The 18,666-nt window shown below is 43.6% G+C and overlaps 1 protein-coding gene across 5 annotated transcripts in view; it reads right to left on the bottom strand.

Annotated features, from left to right (window-relative positions):
- The window catches only part of PCNX4 (pecanex 4), a 108,492-nt gene that overhangs the window by 17,443 nt on the left and 72,383 nt on the right, over nt 1-18,666 (bottom strand). For all 5 annotated transcript variants that reach the window (XM_069733514.1, XM_069733542.1, XM_069733551.1 and 2 more), the window contains 4 exons: nt 15,261-15,624; nt 9,291-9,394; nt 5,520-6,568; nt 4,207-4,393 (listed from right to left, as the gene is read on the bottom strand). In XM_069733514.1, coding sequence (XP_069589615.1) covers nt 4,207-4,393; nt 5,520-6,568; nt 9,291-9,394; nt 15,261-15,624 — 1,704 coding nt within the window. The remainder of the gene's footprint in view (nt 1-4,206; nt 4,394-5,519; nt 6,569-9,290; nt 9,395-15,260; nt 15,625-18,666) is intronic.

Below are 18,666 nucleotides of genomic sequence, written 5' to 3'. Positions count from 1 at the left end.
AGATGGACGTAGATCTGGGGATTTATTATGATGGAATATAGGCTGAACTGGATGGACAAATGTCTTTTTTCGGCCTTACTAACTATGTTACTATGTTACCTCAGGGTGGTCAGGTTCTTAGTCCGGCAAAAAAAAATCCCACGTCGCGGGAGAGGATACGTGGAGGCGACACTCCACGTGCTCGCCCGTTGTTGGTTTGGGGAGATCGGACCCCTTCAAAAGGGTCCGTCGCCCGTCTTATCTTCAGAGAAAAAAGCATCTGGGAAAACCCAGAGATGTGCCTCCTACGGACACTAAGCATAAACTGGAGCTGTCAGGGCCAGTGGCAAGGTGTATACTATGGAGGAGGAGCTAACTTTTTTTTTTTTTTTTTTTTATACCTACTTAGTGTCAGCCTCCTGGCGGCAGTAGCATACACCCCACAGTCCTGTGTCCCCCAATGAGACGATGGAGAAAAAATGTGAATGTGATCTTTTGATTTGGTTTTTGGTATTTGCTGCCAAAATCTACGTAAAGAAAACAAAAAACTCTTTCAAATCCTCTTCTAACAAGCTTTCCACTCATTGCAATTGGAAAACATACCTATGGTTCACGTCACTGTTTTTATAATGCCACGTGTTTGCTGTGCATAACTCATGGTAAAATGTGCACTTTGTCATAAGTTTTTATCGAGGTTTCGGATTGTTTTTTGGTCTATATTTTTCCTGCCAAAATGGGCAAAACAAAAAAAATATTGTTATACCCAATATTAAAAATGCATCAAAACACAGAAGAACCGTGTCAAAACCTGCATTAAATACAGCGTAAAAAACTGCATGTTCTTACTGAACCATGAGTGGTTTTTGGGGGATCTGAGGCCATGTTGCAATCATCATTGGGAATTACAACACTGCTTGGTATGCAGTGTTTTGCAAAAGTATTCACCCCTTTGGCATTTTTTTACTGTTTTGCTACCTCACAACCTGGAATTTCATTTGTTTATTTGAGAGTTTGCATCCGTTCATGTAAATGTAAGGATACAGCAGGCACGTAGGATGCGGTAATGGAATGTAGTCAGAGCAAGGGTTATCAGGGGATTTAATTCTACAGTGGATACTCCACGCAGGGAGAAGTACAGGGAAATTTTCTGAATACAAATTACTGCAACTTGGAACACGGTAGCAAAACAAGTAACAGACAATACGTTCAGAGGAAATAGACTTATCAATCTGACGCAGTCCTCAGTGTATTCCCTGGGTGCAAACGGTGGCGCCAAGGCAATGGCGCTGTGGAAATTCGGCATTGTCCTGGAGAGGATGGCATCTTGGGTCCTGCTGTGGGCGATGTTTCCTTGTGGTCCTGATGCCGGCTTTGGGTCCGGAAGGAGAAGGAATACACAAGGCAATGTCTCTGTCCTGCATTACGGTTTCCCCTATGTGGGGTCTGTTTAGAAGCTTAACAGGATAAAGTTCACAATGGGTGGTACGACCCTTCGGTCTGCGTGGGTGCGAGGCTATGACCCGTACACGGGCCCTTTGTCAGCAATATCAGTATATGGCTCTGACGACAGTCTTCGTTTATCGCCCTCTGGCATTCAAGTCTTAGGCCTGCTCTCTCACGATACTCAGCGTTAGGAGCACCTACATCGACCTCTTGCGCACTGCACGTACCCGCCGTAACTGTCAGATTACTCGCACGCTGCAATTCCCTCAACTTAGCCACGCCCCCTTTTCTCAACTGCCGGTAACAGATCAGGGCCTTAAGCTTTCCCCCCTGCAACATAGGTGACAGCCCCAACGGTTCTGGACCCGTCACAGAGGAAGCACGCCTAGCTGGATTCTTCTCCTTACATAAAGATGCCTACAACTGTAAACATTTGGTTTTCTTTTTATTGTGAAGCAAACAGATAGGACAAAATTACTGAAAACTTCAGTGTGCATAACTATTCACCCCCTTCCCTATCCCCCGCCCAATAAAAAAAAAAAAAAAGTACCTGTAGAGCCTCCTACTGTGGCAATTTCAGCTGCAAGTCACTTTGGATAAGTCTCTATGAGGTTTCCACATCTTGCCACTGGAGTTTTTGCCCATTTCTCAAGGCAAAACTGTTCCAGCTCCTGCAAGTTAGATGGTTTCCTTTGGTGAACAGCAATCTTCAAGTCTGACTACAGATTCTCAATTGGATTAAGGTCTGGGCTTTGACTAGGCCACTCCAAAACATTTACACGTTTCGTAATCCACAAGTGTTGATTTAGCAGTATGCTTTGGGTAATTGTCCTGCTGGAAGATGAACCTCCGTCCCAGTCTCAAATCACTGATTGGCTAAAACAGGTATTGCTCAAGAATATCCCTGTATTTTACACCATCCATCTTTCCCTCAACTTGGACTATTTTCCCGGTTGCCAAAAAACATCCCCACAGCATGATACCTTGTTTCACTGAGGGGATGGTGTTCTGGGGGTGATGTGTAGTGTTGATTTGAAACCAGACATAGTGTTTACCTTGGGGGTCAAAAAGTTAAATTTTGGTCTCATCTGAGCATTGCACCTTCCTCCATACATTTGGGGAGTCTCCCACGTCTTTTGGCAAACTCAAAACGAGCCTTACAATTTTTGTGTGCAAGTAAAGGCTTTTATTCTGGTCACTCTTCTATAAAAGGCCAACTCTATGGAGTGTACGGCTTATTGTGGTTGTATGGACAGATAGTCCAGTCTCTGCTTTGGAACTCTACAGTTCCTTCAGGGTTACCTTTGGTCTTTGTGCTGCCTCCGTGATTAATGCCCTCCTTGCCCGGGCTGAGAGCTTTGGTGAGCGGCCCTCTCTTGGCAGGTTTGTTGTGGTACCATGTTCTTTCCATTTGATGGTGCTCTGGGGGATCATCAGAAATTGGGATACTATTATTATTATTTTTTAATAACCCAACCATGATTTGTACTTCTCAACAACTTTGTGCCTGACTTGTTTGGAGATCTCCTTGGTCTTCATGGTGCTTGGTTAGTGGTGCCTCTTGCTTAACGGTGTTGCAGCCTCTGTGGCCTTTCAGAAAAGGTAAAGTGTATGTACTGACAGATATGCAACGCTTAGGACGTCCACCTGTGGGTAATCACTAAGCATGTGACTTATGAAGATAATTGCTTGCACCAGACATTTTCAGGGGCTTCATAGGAAAAGGGGTGAATACATTTGTACATGACAATTTTTAGTTAATTGATCCATTAAATTTAATTTATGCCTGTATTTTTCTCACTTCATCTACTTAGACTATTTAGTGCTGATGCATCACACACAAACTGGATTACAAAAATATTTAAAACATAGGTTGTAATGTATAAAAATAAATAAGCCAAGGGGGTGAATACTTTTGTAAGCCATGGCATGGCTAGGATACGTGACTAATGCCTATGCTGTAGAGTTGATCGAGCATTGAAATGCTCAAGGGCTTGAATTGAGTACATTGGACACTTGGATGTGCAGCGAACATAATGGAAGTGAATGGCATTTTTCCGGAGGATGGAAGTCTCTCTGCACCCGACTCATTTAATTCACTTATGTGGATTTGAGCACCATGCAATACTCTGCACCGCTCGCTACTCGATCGAGCACCGAACAGTGCCCCTTCTCACTTCTATCCTGTGTTAACCCTTCTAAAGTTGATCATACACATAGCCATCAGCAGAATGAGCAACTCCTACCGAATAGTGATGAGCGAATATACTCGTTACTCGAGATTTCCCGAGCACACTTGGGTGTCTTCCGAGTATTTTTTAGTGCTCAGAAATTTAGTTTTCCTCACCTCAGCTGGATTAATTACAGCTATTAGCCAGCTTGATTACATGTGGGGATTCCCTAGCAACCAGGCAACCCCCACATGTACTTATGCTGGCTAACAGCTGTTAATCATTCAGCTGCGGAGATGAAAACTAAATCTCCGAGTACTAAAAAATACTCTGTGGACACCCGTGCATGCTCGGGAAATCTCGAGTACCGAGTATACTTGCTCATCACTACTACCGAACCCACCTGTTCCATACCAATGCACACTTGGCAGAGGGTGCAAGTGCTCGCAGTGGGAGGAGGGGAACAAACTGATGGCAGATGCCTGTTGCAGCAGCTACAGGTGATCGGACATCTACGGGGAGGGGGTGGAAGTATCGCGACACCCCTATACACATTTGATGAACTTCATATGACCTAATGTGTATGGGCAACTTACAACCTTGCATATCTTACCATGTTTGGATCATGACCCAAGGAGAAAAGATATGGTTTTTCTTGCAGAACTGCCTGTTGCCACTCCGAGTCTGACACCAGACCAATGTACCAATCGTTATCATACTCTTCCAGATAATTGAGCAGTTCTTTGAAATCTTCAACAGGTCCCAGACTTGCTTTATCAACCATGAGCTTGAAAGTATACCTACAAGATAAAAGTCAAAGACTGGGCAAAGGTGACAGATTATGAGCACGTGTAGTCATAAAGAATAGAAAGCTGCACACCAGCTCCATTAAATCTTCTATAAAATAACGATAACAGCAATGTCTTGCACGCCCCCTGCCGCTTTCCATGACAGCGCTTCAGTGGTACTCGCTGGTTGTAGTGCACCGCTGGTAAACAGACTGGCAGCAGTATGGTTATTAGTAAGTTAGCCTAGAAGAGGAGAGACATAGCTCCCAAACCGCAGGCAGCATGAATTAGTGCTTGGATGCATGACTGCAGCGCCGATGTTTCAGAGAAGATATAGTTAGAAATTCTGGGGAGGGGGTAGGTTCTGGACACCATAGCCAGCGACGAGACTAGACCATCGTCCCCGGCCGGCATTTCTTAGCACTGCTACAGGTGATTGACAGATTTCTAGCTATAAGAGACACCAGCAGACTAGTCTTATCTCTCGTTCCCCCAACCCAGATAATCTAACTATATAATTTTTTTAAAATGTCGGAGCCATACTTAGAAAAAAATATACCTGTTTACAATCTTGCAGCCAGGATCCGATTCATGCGACACTTGGAATGGGAAGCCTGGGTCAAGTGATAGGTTCCCTTAAAAAAATAATAATAGTACTGAAATGCTAGATGGAAAGGGAACAAAGTGAGCCTGGAGACCGGGTTTTTTTTTTTTACAACCACAATGTCTTTAGATAATTCTCGGCCACTACACATGTAAGGAGTGGTGCTCTTCCATTATACACTGAGCTTCCGGCTGCAGCAGCACCATGTATCAACTGAGCAATAGGGGGGCTGAATGTCGGACCCCCATTGATCTTATATTAATGACCTATCCTAAGTGTAGGTCATAAATAGCTTGGTCCCAATGAATGAAAATGATGTCCCTGTGAAATTGTAAAATAACAGTATAAATTATGTCAGCCTTCAGAAAAAAAGGTCTACTTCTACCAAGCGGTGCAAAATCTACTATGTAGCATCCATGATAGTTGATACATTTGGCGCAGCTTGTGATGACCTGGTTTGCCCATAAAACTTTGGGATGGCCATGAATTTTGGTACAAGCACCATATAAATGGCATCTTCCATGCATTCCTTACCTAAATGCCTTAAGTGCAAGTTGAAACAGTTCTGGATTTCCAGTCAACCAGTCTAATGAAACAGACCAGGGTATACCACCTAAATACGCCCTGAACAGCCAAGCAGAACTGGGGGAAGAGTTTTCCATCCCGAAGAAAGCGAAATAAATAGAAGTCAGTCCTTTAATATATTGATCTCTAAGTGATCGGTCTCTTATTCCTTCTTCCAGCAAAACGGAAGGCTTTCCACTGATGTGGTGGAAATCTAACTGAGTCAAAATGAATTCATACCAGTCTGCTGGGAACATCTGCTTCATCTCAGCTATTTTTAATCCAGTAAACGAACCTAAAATCCAGTCCTGAGGTAAGGTGAGAAACTTTGAGTAAGAGGAATTAAATTCCACCATTCTGAAATGTTCAACGCAAGTTGCATTTCCTTTGTCAGTGGCGGGAAAACCAAAGCCCACCACCGAGTAAAGTTTATCCACTGCTACATCTTGCTCTACGTAGGAGTTGACCTGTATGGTTTGCACACTGCCAGGGATGGAGAACCCATCGGCAGACGTGGTCATGCTTGGTTTGACTCCAGTTTTCTTTGGATGTGGAAGTATTTCAAATATGTCATCGTCTGACCACTCCTCAGCGATATCCTCGTTGTAGCTTTCCACGTCCTTCAATGATTCGTTATATTCTGCAGGACGGACGTCCATAGATCCTTGCCATTTTTCAGACTGAGCTGTCACATCAGTCTCCTTTTGTTCCTCTTCAGCATTTTCCTGCGCACGGGACTTTTTGTAGCAGGTGTGTAGAAGCACCCAGAGAAGCACTTTAATGAAATCCTCTTTGAATTGTTTCAAGTTCTCGTGCGAGTCGATTATACCGGACAGGACGTTCCTAGCGTCAGAATATACTCGGACTGGAACGACGGTGCACGGGGTTAAGACGTTCCCGAAATGGTTATTCAGCGCCAGTCTACCAGAATTTTCTGCTTGTTCAAATGCCATTTCAAATACTTCATCTACTCTCCGGGCTTCCGCTGTATGACAGGAGGTCTCCTGCAGCTCCAGTCCCTATGGCAGAAAAAGGAATCTAAATGTTAATTATTGCTAGAAATTAGAGGAGTTTTTAGAAAAATTATGCCTGCACTAAGGATATGTCCGCCCCTGTCACAGCTAATATGAGATGCAATTGCACAGGTAGTTTGGGAACTAAGGCTCTCAAAATTCTCTGTGTTTCTCCTGTCCTGGCGGACTCAAGCCACCGACAGAATGGCCGTGACATGATACTGCATTTCCTCAGTGTTTGCGAAAATAATTTCCTTTAGGTCTGTTTGCCCAAGCTCGGTTACCACATCTCCTGACATTGGAGTTTTCTCAATCTCAGACATTAAAATCATAATTATAGGAATGACTTAAGTATCATCTCTGGTACCCGCACCCATCTTGTCATGACGCCAGGATAAGAAGTGGATGCAAATGCACTTCCCTCTCATAAGATTTCTGTGGTGAGGTCCTGAAAATGACTTCGTGCATGCACGGTCATCTCTCCATCTCCAGAGGTGCTAGAGGAGGCCCAGTTCTCCATATAGATGCAGGTCCTACATGTGAGACATTTATGGCTTATCTTATGTAGCGGCAGCACTCACACCTGTAAATTGGCAAACTGCAAATTGCTGCTTGCTGTATTCTTCATCCATTCAGCGACCTAGTGCCAAACACCAATATCACACATAGATTGGCTAATAGAAATCTACGGATGTTTCTTAAGATGTGGATGTCGACTGGGTGCAAATTTAATTAGTTCAAGACATTAAATCAAACTTGGTGGCAGCAACGTTAAGCAGATGGAGCTTCACTCTGTAAATAAGACTGATGCCTTTTGGACTGAAATGAATTATTTCACAACAGAGAATTTCTGCTTACAATACTAATCACAGTCACATGCTAATCTTGGCTCGTTCCGAGTGTCCCCAAGAGCCCTCTTAGAGGGGTGGGGGCTTTTAGCCCTCTGAAACAATAAAGTATATAGACATCTTTGGGGATTTTTTACATTTTTTATTTTAAGAGTGTCACCAGGTCAAAATTGGTCAGTTTTTCTTTTATTTTCATTCCTGCTGCTTCCCTGAATTCTTTTTATTTGTTAAATCTGCAGTACGGTTCCATGGGGCTTTTCTATTTAGTGCTAATTTTTATTGCATGTACAAGGGGGCGTGACTGGCTACTCTGGGGAACATGGCTCGCTGGCTACTCCGGCGGGCGTGGCTCCCTGGGTATTTTGGGGGGGGGGTTTTGGACTTTGCATTATTACTCTGTGATAGCCGCCCCCTTGTAAAGACTCTAAAAATTAGTGGCAGCTCCCTGCTGCGGGTAAAACTCATACAGAATTCACATGCGTTTTCCCGCAAAACATAAGCGTTTTTAGCTTGCAGGATGCTTGTATTTTCCAAGTGATTTGAAGCATCGCTTGGAAAACTGATTGACAGGTTGGTCACACTTGTCAAACACAGTGCTTGACAAGTGTAACCAACTTTTTACTAGTGATGCTGCCTATACAGCATCACCAGTAAAAGATAGGATGTTAAATAAATAATTTAAAAAAAATTATATATACACACATATATACATACTGTATATTCCCACCTTCTGATGGCCCTGGCCCCCGATCTCCTCAGCAGTGCTCCTGGTACGTTCCATTCTCAGGGATGCTTTGCGAGAAGGACCTTTGTGACGTCACGGTCGCATGACCGCGACGTCATCCCAGGTGCTTTGCGCAATGCATCCCTGGAAACGGAAGCTGCCGCGTGCACCGCTGAGAGGCGGGAGGACTCCAGGGGCCATCAGAAGGTAAGTATATCCATATTTTTTATTTTAATTCTTTTTTTTACATGAATATTATACCCAGGGCCTGAAGGAGAGTCTTCTCCTGCAGATCCTGGGTACCATCCGCACATGAAGCGCTCACTTTATGCATGGTGGGCATAGCCACATGCGTAAAGTGAGCGTTTCATTGCAATCCTATGGCTGCGGAATCGCCGCGATTCCGCAGAAATATTGAACATGCTGCGGATTTTACCGCTATGCGATTCCGCAGCGGGAAAATCCGCAGCATGGGCACAGCAACTGCGGAATCCCATAGGATTGCATGGGAATGGGTTTTTAAGCATTTTTCAGAGTTTCCCCCCAAAAAACGCAGAAGAAACGCATAAAAAAACGCAATGTGGGCACACAGCCTAACACTTATCTCTCCTCTCCTGGACAACTTGCCAGCAGATTTACAACCTTATAGATTGTAAGCTTGCGAGCAGGGCCTTCTCTCCTGTAAGGCTGCCGTCACACTAGCAGTATTTGGTCAGTATTTTACATCAGTATTTGTAAGCCAAAACCAGGAGTGGAACAATTAGAGGAAAAGTATAATAGAAACATATGCACAACTGCTGCATTTATCACCCACTCCTGGTTTTGGCTTACAAATACTGATGTAAAATACTCACCAAATACTGCTAGTGTGACGGCAGCGTAACTGGTGAACTGTGTGTTACTTTGTTTATTGTCTGTACGTGTCCCTGCTTAATTGTAAAGTTCTGCAGAATATGTTGCCATTTTATAAAATTATTACATTAGGTATCTAAAATGGGATATATTACAGACAAAAAAAAGGAATCGGATGATCTATTTCACCCGATAGATAGGTGGCTGCAAAGGTGAGACTAATACCTAACAGACATTTATAGCATATCCTATGCAATTCCACTTTCAAGGGCAACAGACCCTATAAACACATGTAAAAAATCACCTTTATGTTAACGCAGCAATAACTGTAGCCCCTTTCAAGTATCAGCAGCCATATTAGTCGGTCCTGAAAACGGCAAAGGAAATGTGATCCTGGATTAACAAGACCTGAAATAAAAATAAGTATTATTTGCTAACCTATAACAAAGTCTCGGTATAATATATAAAGCTTTACACCTTACTACCCTAGACTTTCCAATTCAACATTTCTATCAATTTCAAGACTTAAATTCCCCATGTCTGGACCATCACTCTATAGGCTTGGGGAGGTCCTGTATATTCTTGTGAAGACCACCAGTTGGAGTAGGGAGACTATTAGGTCAGGAAATGCTGACTGGAAAAAGTGTATGCAAATTAGTTCTCCTTCAGGAGGCGGAAAGCTGGCTTTCTAGCGTCACCTACTGTAGGTAGCCACAGTGCTGGGTCCTTTATGAGCCTTGCAACATGACATTTAGCTAAACCAAAGTCTTCTCCAAAGGGCACCGATCTGCAGACAGCTCTTACCCCTCATGAGTGCAGGGTAGGATAATACTTTGCTGGGTGAGAGGCCTTTCAGGGTGGTCCATGTAGGAGAGACTGTTTCTCCCTGCTGATGATCGAAAAGGACACGTGCATGATTCAGCCTATCGATCGTAGAACAGGACACGTGCACTATACCACCTGCCGATCGTAGAACAGGACATGTGCACGATACCTGCCAATTAAACAGGACATGTGCACGATACCGTCTGCCGATCGTAGAACAAGACACATGCACGATACCATCTGCCGATCGTAGAACAGGACACGTGCACAATACCTCTACCAATCGTAGAACAGGACATGTGCACGATACCATCTACCAATCGTAGAACAGGACATGTGCACGATACCATCTGCCGATTGTAAAACAAGTTACGTGCACGATACCATCTGCCGATTGTAGAACAGGGCACATGCATGATACCATCTGCCAATCGTAGAACAGGACACGTGTACGATACCTGCCGATCGCAGAACAGGACACGTGCACGATACCTGCCGATCGTAGAACAGGACACATGCACGATACCTGCCGATCGTAGAACAGGACACGTGTACGATACCTGCCGATCGTAGAACAGGACACGTGCACGATACCTGCCGATCGTTGAACAAAACTTGTGCACGATACCTGCTGATCGTAGAACAGGACACGTGTACGATACCTGCCGATCGTAGAACAGGGCACGTGCACGATACCTGCTGATCGTTGAACAAAACTTGTGCACGATACCTGCTGATCGTAGAACAGGACACATGCACAATAGCAGGTGATCATTCATGTGTTCTGGTTGGTATCCGCTGATACATTTTTTCAGTAACTTTGTACAGTGCTGAAAACATTGCATCTCATAGCTGCACCAAAACTTCATAGACACTGGGGAAGATACTCTCCAATGTGCTGGTACACTAAGAAGGTAACAACCCTCATAAAAACAAAGCTATTTTCCACTACATATCGTGTAGAAGAAAATCTAGTTTTAGCTACAAGCATTACACCGTCCACCTTCGTTTGCTCCCATGTAACGTTGCTTTTTGTGTGACAAGAGCGCTGTGTGTAATATTATCCTGCAGGCTGCCATTCCTCACATTCAGAACATGACTGTAAATACAAGAGTAGTGTTTTTGTCGAATTGTCATACTTCCCTCATTTGCTGTGGCAACACACCATGGAAACGTCAGTATACCATTAAAAAAACAAAACAAAAGGAGTGTAAAAGATGTATTCTTTCATCAAACACCAGGGTGTAGGCCAGACACCATTTTTAATTTTGCAACTATAGCTTCAAACACAAACTCCCGTATTTAAAACAAGTTTGACATATAATGACACGTCTGCGAGTCATCCTCGCCTGCCAAGTTGCTAAAAAGTTAATTCAGGCATCTGATAGCCTAGCCCTTGTCTAACGACTGCCATCATAGTTCCCACAAAGGTTTTTGCCTGCCCACTTTGCTACTCAATTAGGCAGATCTGCTATGGAGGAGTCTGGGAAAACAGACTAACAATCCCTAAATGACGGGATTATCATCTCCTATTGGGCATAAGAATAAATAAATTGGAATCACAACCTCTTATTCAAAGCAGAAGGTTGCTGCAAAAAAATGTCTGGAGGACCTGCGGCATCTCAACATTACACGGATGTCCAATTGGTGTCAATAAAAGACGAACGATGCTTCAGAGGAAGTGAACACTTACCGTAATGGAAAAGGCAACCGGAATTATACTGGCATATCAAAATGGAACTCATTGGAATGGTCAAGGCCTTTAACATTGTCAGTTTTGGAAACCGAAGAAGAAATAGAAGAAAATATAAAAGAACTTAAAGGGAATCTGTCACCCCCCCCCCCCCCCTCAGGCGTTTGTAACTAAAAGAGCCACCTTGTCCAGCAGTAATGCTGCATTCTGACAATGTGGCTCTTTTAGTTATGATGCCTGCACACGCTGAAATAAACAATAAAATCTGCTCCCTCGTACCCTGAAATCGCCAGGGAGGCAGGTCTTTCCTTCCTAAGCCACACGCCTCCCAGCTGTCACTCCGGGCCTGTGCGCGTCGGGCGCCAACTCCTCTTGCTTCATTATTGTCTCCGGCGCCTGCATTGTAAGTACGAAGGGCAGCGCAACTGCGCATGCCCGGAAAAGAAACTTAATGCGCAGGCGCTGGGGACGATAATGAAGCAAGAGGAGGCGGCGCCCGACGCGCACAGGCCCGGAGTGACAGCTGTGCTGCGTCTGATTAGGAAGGAAAGACCTGCCTCCCCGGCGATTTCAGGGTATGAGGGGACACATTTTATAAGTGTTAACTTCAGCGTGTGCAGGGAGCATAATGAAAAGAGGCACCTTTTCCTTGTGCAGCATTGGTGCTGCACAAGGTGGCTCTTTTAGTTACAAACGCCTGAGGGGGGTGACAAGTTCCCTTTAATTTTTGTTCATTTAGGATGAAATATCTTTTAATACTACACAATGCCAAGTATACTGACCCTGTAGTACAATGTATTTTGTATCTGTTACACAGGTTAGAAAAAAACAATATCAGTTCATCCTTGGTGGAAACTCCCTGTGAGTTTCAGTGTTGGAAGCACAGGATCACGTCTCTGCCAGACGCTAATTATACTAGCAAGAAAGGTAAGGATCCAGCTTCAGTCCATAAAATCCATAAAGTTTTATTGTTTCTTTTAAAATATGGAAAGCACTACTGCATATACCTTAGCATAGGTGTGAGTTTTGAGTTTTTTGCAAGTATTTTGTATCTGTGCACAATTTGCATCAATATACAAAATATTTTTTTTTCATTGCATGTGTGTAAAAAATATATATTGGAAATTAGAATTTAAAGCCCTTTTACATAAGCAGATTTCTGCATGTAAAACTGGTCAGTGCTCATTTATGGCTCTATTCACACAAGCCAACTATATTTGAACCAAAAACAGACCAGAATATAATCCAAAATATTCAATTTTATTAGCAACAATCACATACAAATATAAATAGTGTAATCCAGAGGCTGGCAAGCTACATTATAAGGAATACACTGGCTGTGTATTAGAATATATGTAACGTGCATAGTGCAAATACATGTAAACAATCATTGTGCAAAGAAAGCAAATTGCTGTAGAATCCTTCAAAAATTCATCAATAAAATGAATAAAAGAAAATAAATTTTCAAATTCCCTCAGTGGGGTGTCATATATTGCCGTATATACTCGTATATAAGCCTATTTTTTCAGCACATAAATCCAATACATCTTGGTTAGGCAGAATTATTCTTTTTAAGATGATGATCCTTCCTATGCTCCAATACATATTTCGTACTATCCCCATCCAAATTTCTGACAATTGGATTAATAAACTGCAGAAACAATTATCCAATTTTATATGGCAATTTAAACCTGCAAGGATCTCAAAACTTTCACTGTTTAGAAAAATGGTGGAATCGGCCTACCTACAGTAATATCTATGCCTACCATGCTTCTAATATATCATTATTCAAAGTAGATACTGGTTCCTTGAATCTGGCAAACCTAGCTGGACAGAACTTGAAAAAGCTTCTAATAATAATTTGTCTTTATCATTTATAATATCCCATTTATTGGATCCATCTCTTCCTTTACCTAATCGCTCTTTGATAAAATCTTCTATCTCACTTTGGAAAAAGCTATATATCATCTCAAAAACTAATAAATGTAATATTAATCCCAACAAACTTACTATCTCAATTTTTCATACAGCTCTACCACATTTTCCAATGTAAAAAATGGGAAAAGTTTGGAATTATAGACTGTTCTTCACTTGTAACGGGCCCTAAATTAGACTCGATTATAAACTTTCAGTCTCGGTCCAAACAATAGCTGTGTAGTATCTTTGGGCAATATTGCGTATAGCACAAGCCAACCAGCCTAGATGGGGACAGAATGATCGGTTAAGGGGTTATCCGGGCCTTTGATTATTTTTCTCTCTGGGATGAAAAACTTACTAGCAAGTAATTGCTAACTACCTGCTTGTTCTGTGATGATCTCTCCTGGCTCAGAGAGGCCACAGACCGCTCCTCCCAACGCTTCTCCTGCTTCTGGAGACATCACGTTGAAAGAGCAGCTTCTTCTCTTCCAGTCCGCTCTGTTGACTGAGCAGCTTCTCTTCCAGTCCGCTCTGTTGACTGAGCAGCTTCTCTTCCAGTGCGCTCTGCTGACTGAGCAGCTTCTCTTCCAATCCACTCTGTTGACAGAGCAGCTTCTTCTCTTCCAGTCTGCTGTTGACCGAGCAGCTTTTTCTCTTCCAGTCTGCTTTGTTGACCAAGCATCTTCTTCTCTTCCAGTTCGCTCTGTTGACCAAGCAGCTTCTTCTCTTCCAGTCCCCTCTGTTAACCAAGCAGCTTCTTCTCTTCTAGTCAGATTTGTTAATGGAGCAGCTTCTTCTCTTCCAGTCCGTTCTGTTGACGTAGCAGCTTCTCTCCAGTCCACTCTGTTGACGGAGCAGCTTCTTCGCTTCCAGTCCGAGCTGTTGACGGAGCAGCTTCTTCTTCTCCAGTCCGCTCTGTTGACAGAGCAGCTTCTTCTCTCCAGTCTGCTCTGGTGATGGAGCAGCTTCTTCTCTTCCAGTCTGCTCGGTTGATGGAGCAGCTTCTTCGCTTCCAGTCTGCTCTGTTGATGAAGCATCACTGCCAATGTCATACTGATTAACAGCAGGGAGATAGCTGTAAATCATCATGGCGTCAGTAGTGATGCCTTATCAACAGAGCAGAATGGAAGAGAAAGACATGCTCTGTTGACGTGAGGTCAAAGGAAGCAGGAGTATTGCTGTCTGAACCAGATCAACGAGGGGCAGAAAAGGCCCCTTTTGCCAGTAAGTTCTGAGCCACATAGCAGAAAAACAAAGAAGACAACTCCTTTAATTATTCTGTCTCTACACAGCTTGCATGTTGTCCTATCTTTACAAGATCATTTAATGGCCCGCAATAAAATGTCCAATAAGCCAATGAGAGGTGGACTTTTAACAAGGGCTAATGATTGATAACGGGTGTTCTTGTGATTGCTCATTTACCATTTATCGGCATAAAAAAATTGGCTTTTAGCCTATAAACATTACGTTTTTTAAATGTATTGAATACCAATGTGATGTAAAAACGTTCTACATTCTTCCTTTTATTACACCCCTTTACTATTCCTCTCTATGGCAAGCCACAAGCAAAAAGTGAGGAATGTGTAGCCCCAACTATTTAGCAAATTGATAAGTCATTTATTAACTGTTTAATTAAAATCCCCCCTCCCCCCAAAAAAAAATGAATTAAAGGAAGGCGATTGACAACCTTCACTATATGAGATGCATAAACCTAAATACACTGGTCCATACCTTACAAGCTACTTCTCTCACCAAAACTGCATATATTGATAAAAAGTGACTTTTTGCAAGAGTTATAATTTACTATAAATTTTAACGTGCAGCACATGAGATACCTACCGAGACTACCTGAAGCAAAGGCATATTGCAGGGCAGCAGCAAAGCCTGGCACCATTTGCTGGTAATAGACGGTATCAGCGCAGACGCAGGCTGCGGCACCTACAGCTCCCGGCCAACTGCGGATAGGTCGTGGGAATCCAACCAGGAAGACGGGCAAAGTGAAAAGTGCCAGTAAAGGTGAGGAGAGGAGAGCTGAGAGGATGATGAAGGTCAGCACCACAGGGAAGAAAATAATGTTTACTGTAATCAGACTGCTTGTAGATTTCCTCCTTTGTTTCTTCTCAGTCCAGGATGTCAGCAGAACAGTTAAAGCAAACTGCAGCTTAGAGACCAGTTGACACAGCCGGTCACGTATTACAGCAACCTGAGAGGGAAGGAAAAGAGCAATGTTATATATTTACAATGTAAAAGGACAGCGACTGCAATCTGTGGGGAGCAATGAAAGAAAAAATAAAGATATTTAGTCGACAATCTCCAGAGTAAAATCTTCTGTTTCTATTGTAAGGACTAGTGATGAGCGAACGTGCTGGGATAAGGTGTTATCTGAGCATGCTCTTGTACTAACCGAGTGTCTTCGGCATGCTCGAATAATATGTTCGAGTCCCTGCGGCAGCATGTCTCGCGGCTGTTAGGCAATCCCTGCATGTGTTGTGGCTATATAACAAACAGACAATCCCTGCTTGTGTTGTGGCTGTCGAACAGCCACGAGACATGCAGCCGAAGGGACTTGAACATATTTGAGAATGCCGAAGATACTCTTAGCACATGAGCATGCTTAGATAACACCTTATCAGAACACACTCGCTCATCACTATTAAGGGTAAGGCCATGAAACTGGCTGACCACTTTATGGCTTCCCATATGGGGGGTGTATAGTCTTGAGCCTCCATACACAGATTATTCTCAGCCGAGCCGGCTGGTAATGACAAGTTTGGCTGACAGTCTATAGTCTATGGGAGCACCGGATAATTGATTGTCCGGACGTTAAAGATCTGATATGTCCGAATTAAAACTGATCGTTTTCTCCTCCCTGATACAGTATAAGTTGCTGCCAAGTACATCTGTCAGCAGCTTTTTCATAGAGAACACAAGGGCGGTGAGCAGAACAAGTCCTTCTGTGTATGGAAGAAATGGTCCAGATAGCTGCCTTCAGACAGCCATCTAATGTTTTCAGGAGGGGCTTTTAGTCTTTTTTTGAGGTAGTGTAGAGGGCTAGTCCAGTGATGCCACCAGCTCCAAAGTCTGATAGACTGCAGAGGTGTTAACTAGACTGACCGCAGAGGTGGCCGGCAACTTAGCCAACGAGTAGTAAAGTATAGAATTAAAAATCCTTCCTTTCTTGAAAATGGAAGAGATTTCTTGATTTTAACTAATAAGTTTTTATTAAAACAATTGTCAAAATTTAAACAGCATAACAGTTGGTGATAACATTATTATGTAGAATATATAAATTGATTATATACAAAAAAAATCCACTTCTGACACACAAATATAAACCACAATCTCCCCCCCACCCCTTACACTACTTCCCCACTGAGCACAAAACAACTCAAAACTAATTAAATACAATTTCTATCCTATATTAACCCCTTCACGACCGTGCCCTTTTCCGTTTTTGCGTTCTCGTTTTTCACTCCCCTCCTTCCCAGAGCCATAACTTTTTTATTTTTCTGTCAATATGGCCATGTGAGGGCTTGTTTTTTGCGGGACAAATTGTACTTTTCAACGACATCATTGGTATTAGCATGTCGTGTACTAGAAAGCGGGAAAAAAATTCCAAGTGCGGTGAAATTGCAAAAAAAAGTGCAATCCCACACTTGTTTTTTGTTTGGCTTTTTTTCTAGGTTCACTAAATGCTAAAACGGACCTGCCATTGTGATTCTTCGGGTCAGTACGAGTTCACAGACACCAAACATGTCTAGGTTACGTTTTACCTAACTTAATACCCTGTATTTTTTTATTTTTGACTAGCACTTGCTCATTTACTGTGACTTCTTTACAACAGAGTATTTTTAACCTCGCTGTGCTCTTTTTCTGTCTTCAAGTTTCTTGGTGTGTGAACAGGTTTCTACAGACTTGTTCACTGTGCAAGTAGCCCATGTGTTTTTGGTTCTATAATTGTTCTCTTGTTTCTACAAGACTGGGGAGTCCACCACTCCTCTGTGGGCCATTTGCACTAAAGCTGTTCCATCCTGCATGTCCACATGGATATTTTCTCTCTGAACCCTGCTTATACAGGTACTATACAGATGATCAGGTTTTTAAATACATCAGATAGGGAATATATACATTAGATAGGACTGCTCATCAGATCGCTGCTATGTAGCTGAAATGCAGGCTTGCTATGAGCGCCGACCACAGGAGGGCGCTCACAGCAGGCCGGCATCAGTAACCATAGAGGACTCAAGGCTCATGTCCCGGCTTTGAGGTGGGCTCACCGCCGGAGCCCACATCAAAGCAGGGTACCCGACCTCCGATGTAATAGTACGGCGGAGGTTGGGAAGGGGTTAAAGGGAACTTGTCGGCTGTTTTGGCTGCTATAAGATACGGCCACTGCCTTTCAGGGCTTATCTACGGCATTCTATAATGCCCCCGATCCGACCTGCAAGTGAAGAAAAAAACTTTTTATTATACTCACCCGGGGGCGGTCCAGTCCGATGGGTGTCGCAGGTCCTGGTCCGGCGCCTCCCATCTTCTTGCGATGCCACCCTCCTGCTTCTTCATTGCTCCTGCACTCCTCCACAGGTGTACTTCTCTGCCCTGTTGAGGAAGGAGATTACTGCAGCGTGCAGGTGCTGGGAAAGGTCAAAGAGGCCCAGCACCTGCGCACTGCAGTAGTCTCCTCTGCCCTCAACAGGGCAGATAAGCACGCAGCACGATGCCAGGGAGCGACGGAGCAAGCAGGAGGTGCAACAAGATGGGAGATGCTGGACCCGGACCTGCGACACCCATCGGACCGGACCGCCCCCGGGTGAGTATAATAAAAAATTTTCTTATCTTTTAGGATGGATCGGAGCTTATATACAGCATTATAGAATGCTGTATATAAGCGCAAAAAGGAGGTAGCCGCATCTTATAGTGGCCAAATCAGGTGACAGGTTCCCAATAAATTTTCTATATTAACCCCTTCCCGACATGCGCCGTACTAGTACTGCTCTGCGGGAACAGTGTTCCCGCAAACCGCAGTACTAGTACGGCGGCACGATCACGCGGTCTCACGGTGAGCACCGCAGCGATCGCGTGCGAGTGTCAGCTGTATGTGACAGCTGACACTCCGCAACAATGCCCATGATCGGAGCTAGCACCTATTGTGGGCATTTAACCCCTCTGATTGTGCTGTCAGTAGTGACAGCGACATAGAGGGGCATCGCGCAGGGACGAGGGCTCCCTGCGGTCTCCCACCAGA

Source organism: Ranitomeya imitator, chromosome 1 (genome assembly GCF_032444005.1).
Source record: "Ranitomeya imitator isolate aRanImi1 chromosome 1, aRanImi1.pri, whole genome shotgun sequence".
Classification (NCBI taxonomy): domain Eukaryota; kingdom Metazoa; phylum Chordata; class Amphibia; order Anura; family Dendrobatidae; genus Ranitomeya; species Ranitomeya imitator.
This window is presented reverse-complemented; position numbering and strand designations above follow the sequence as displayed.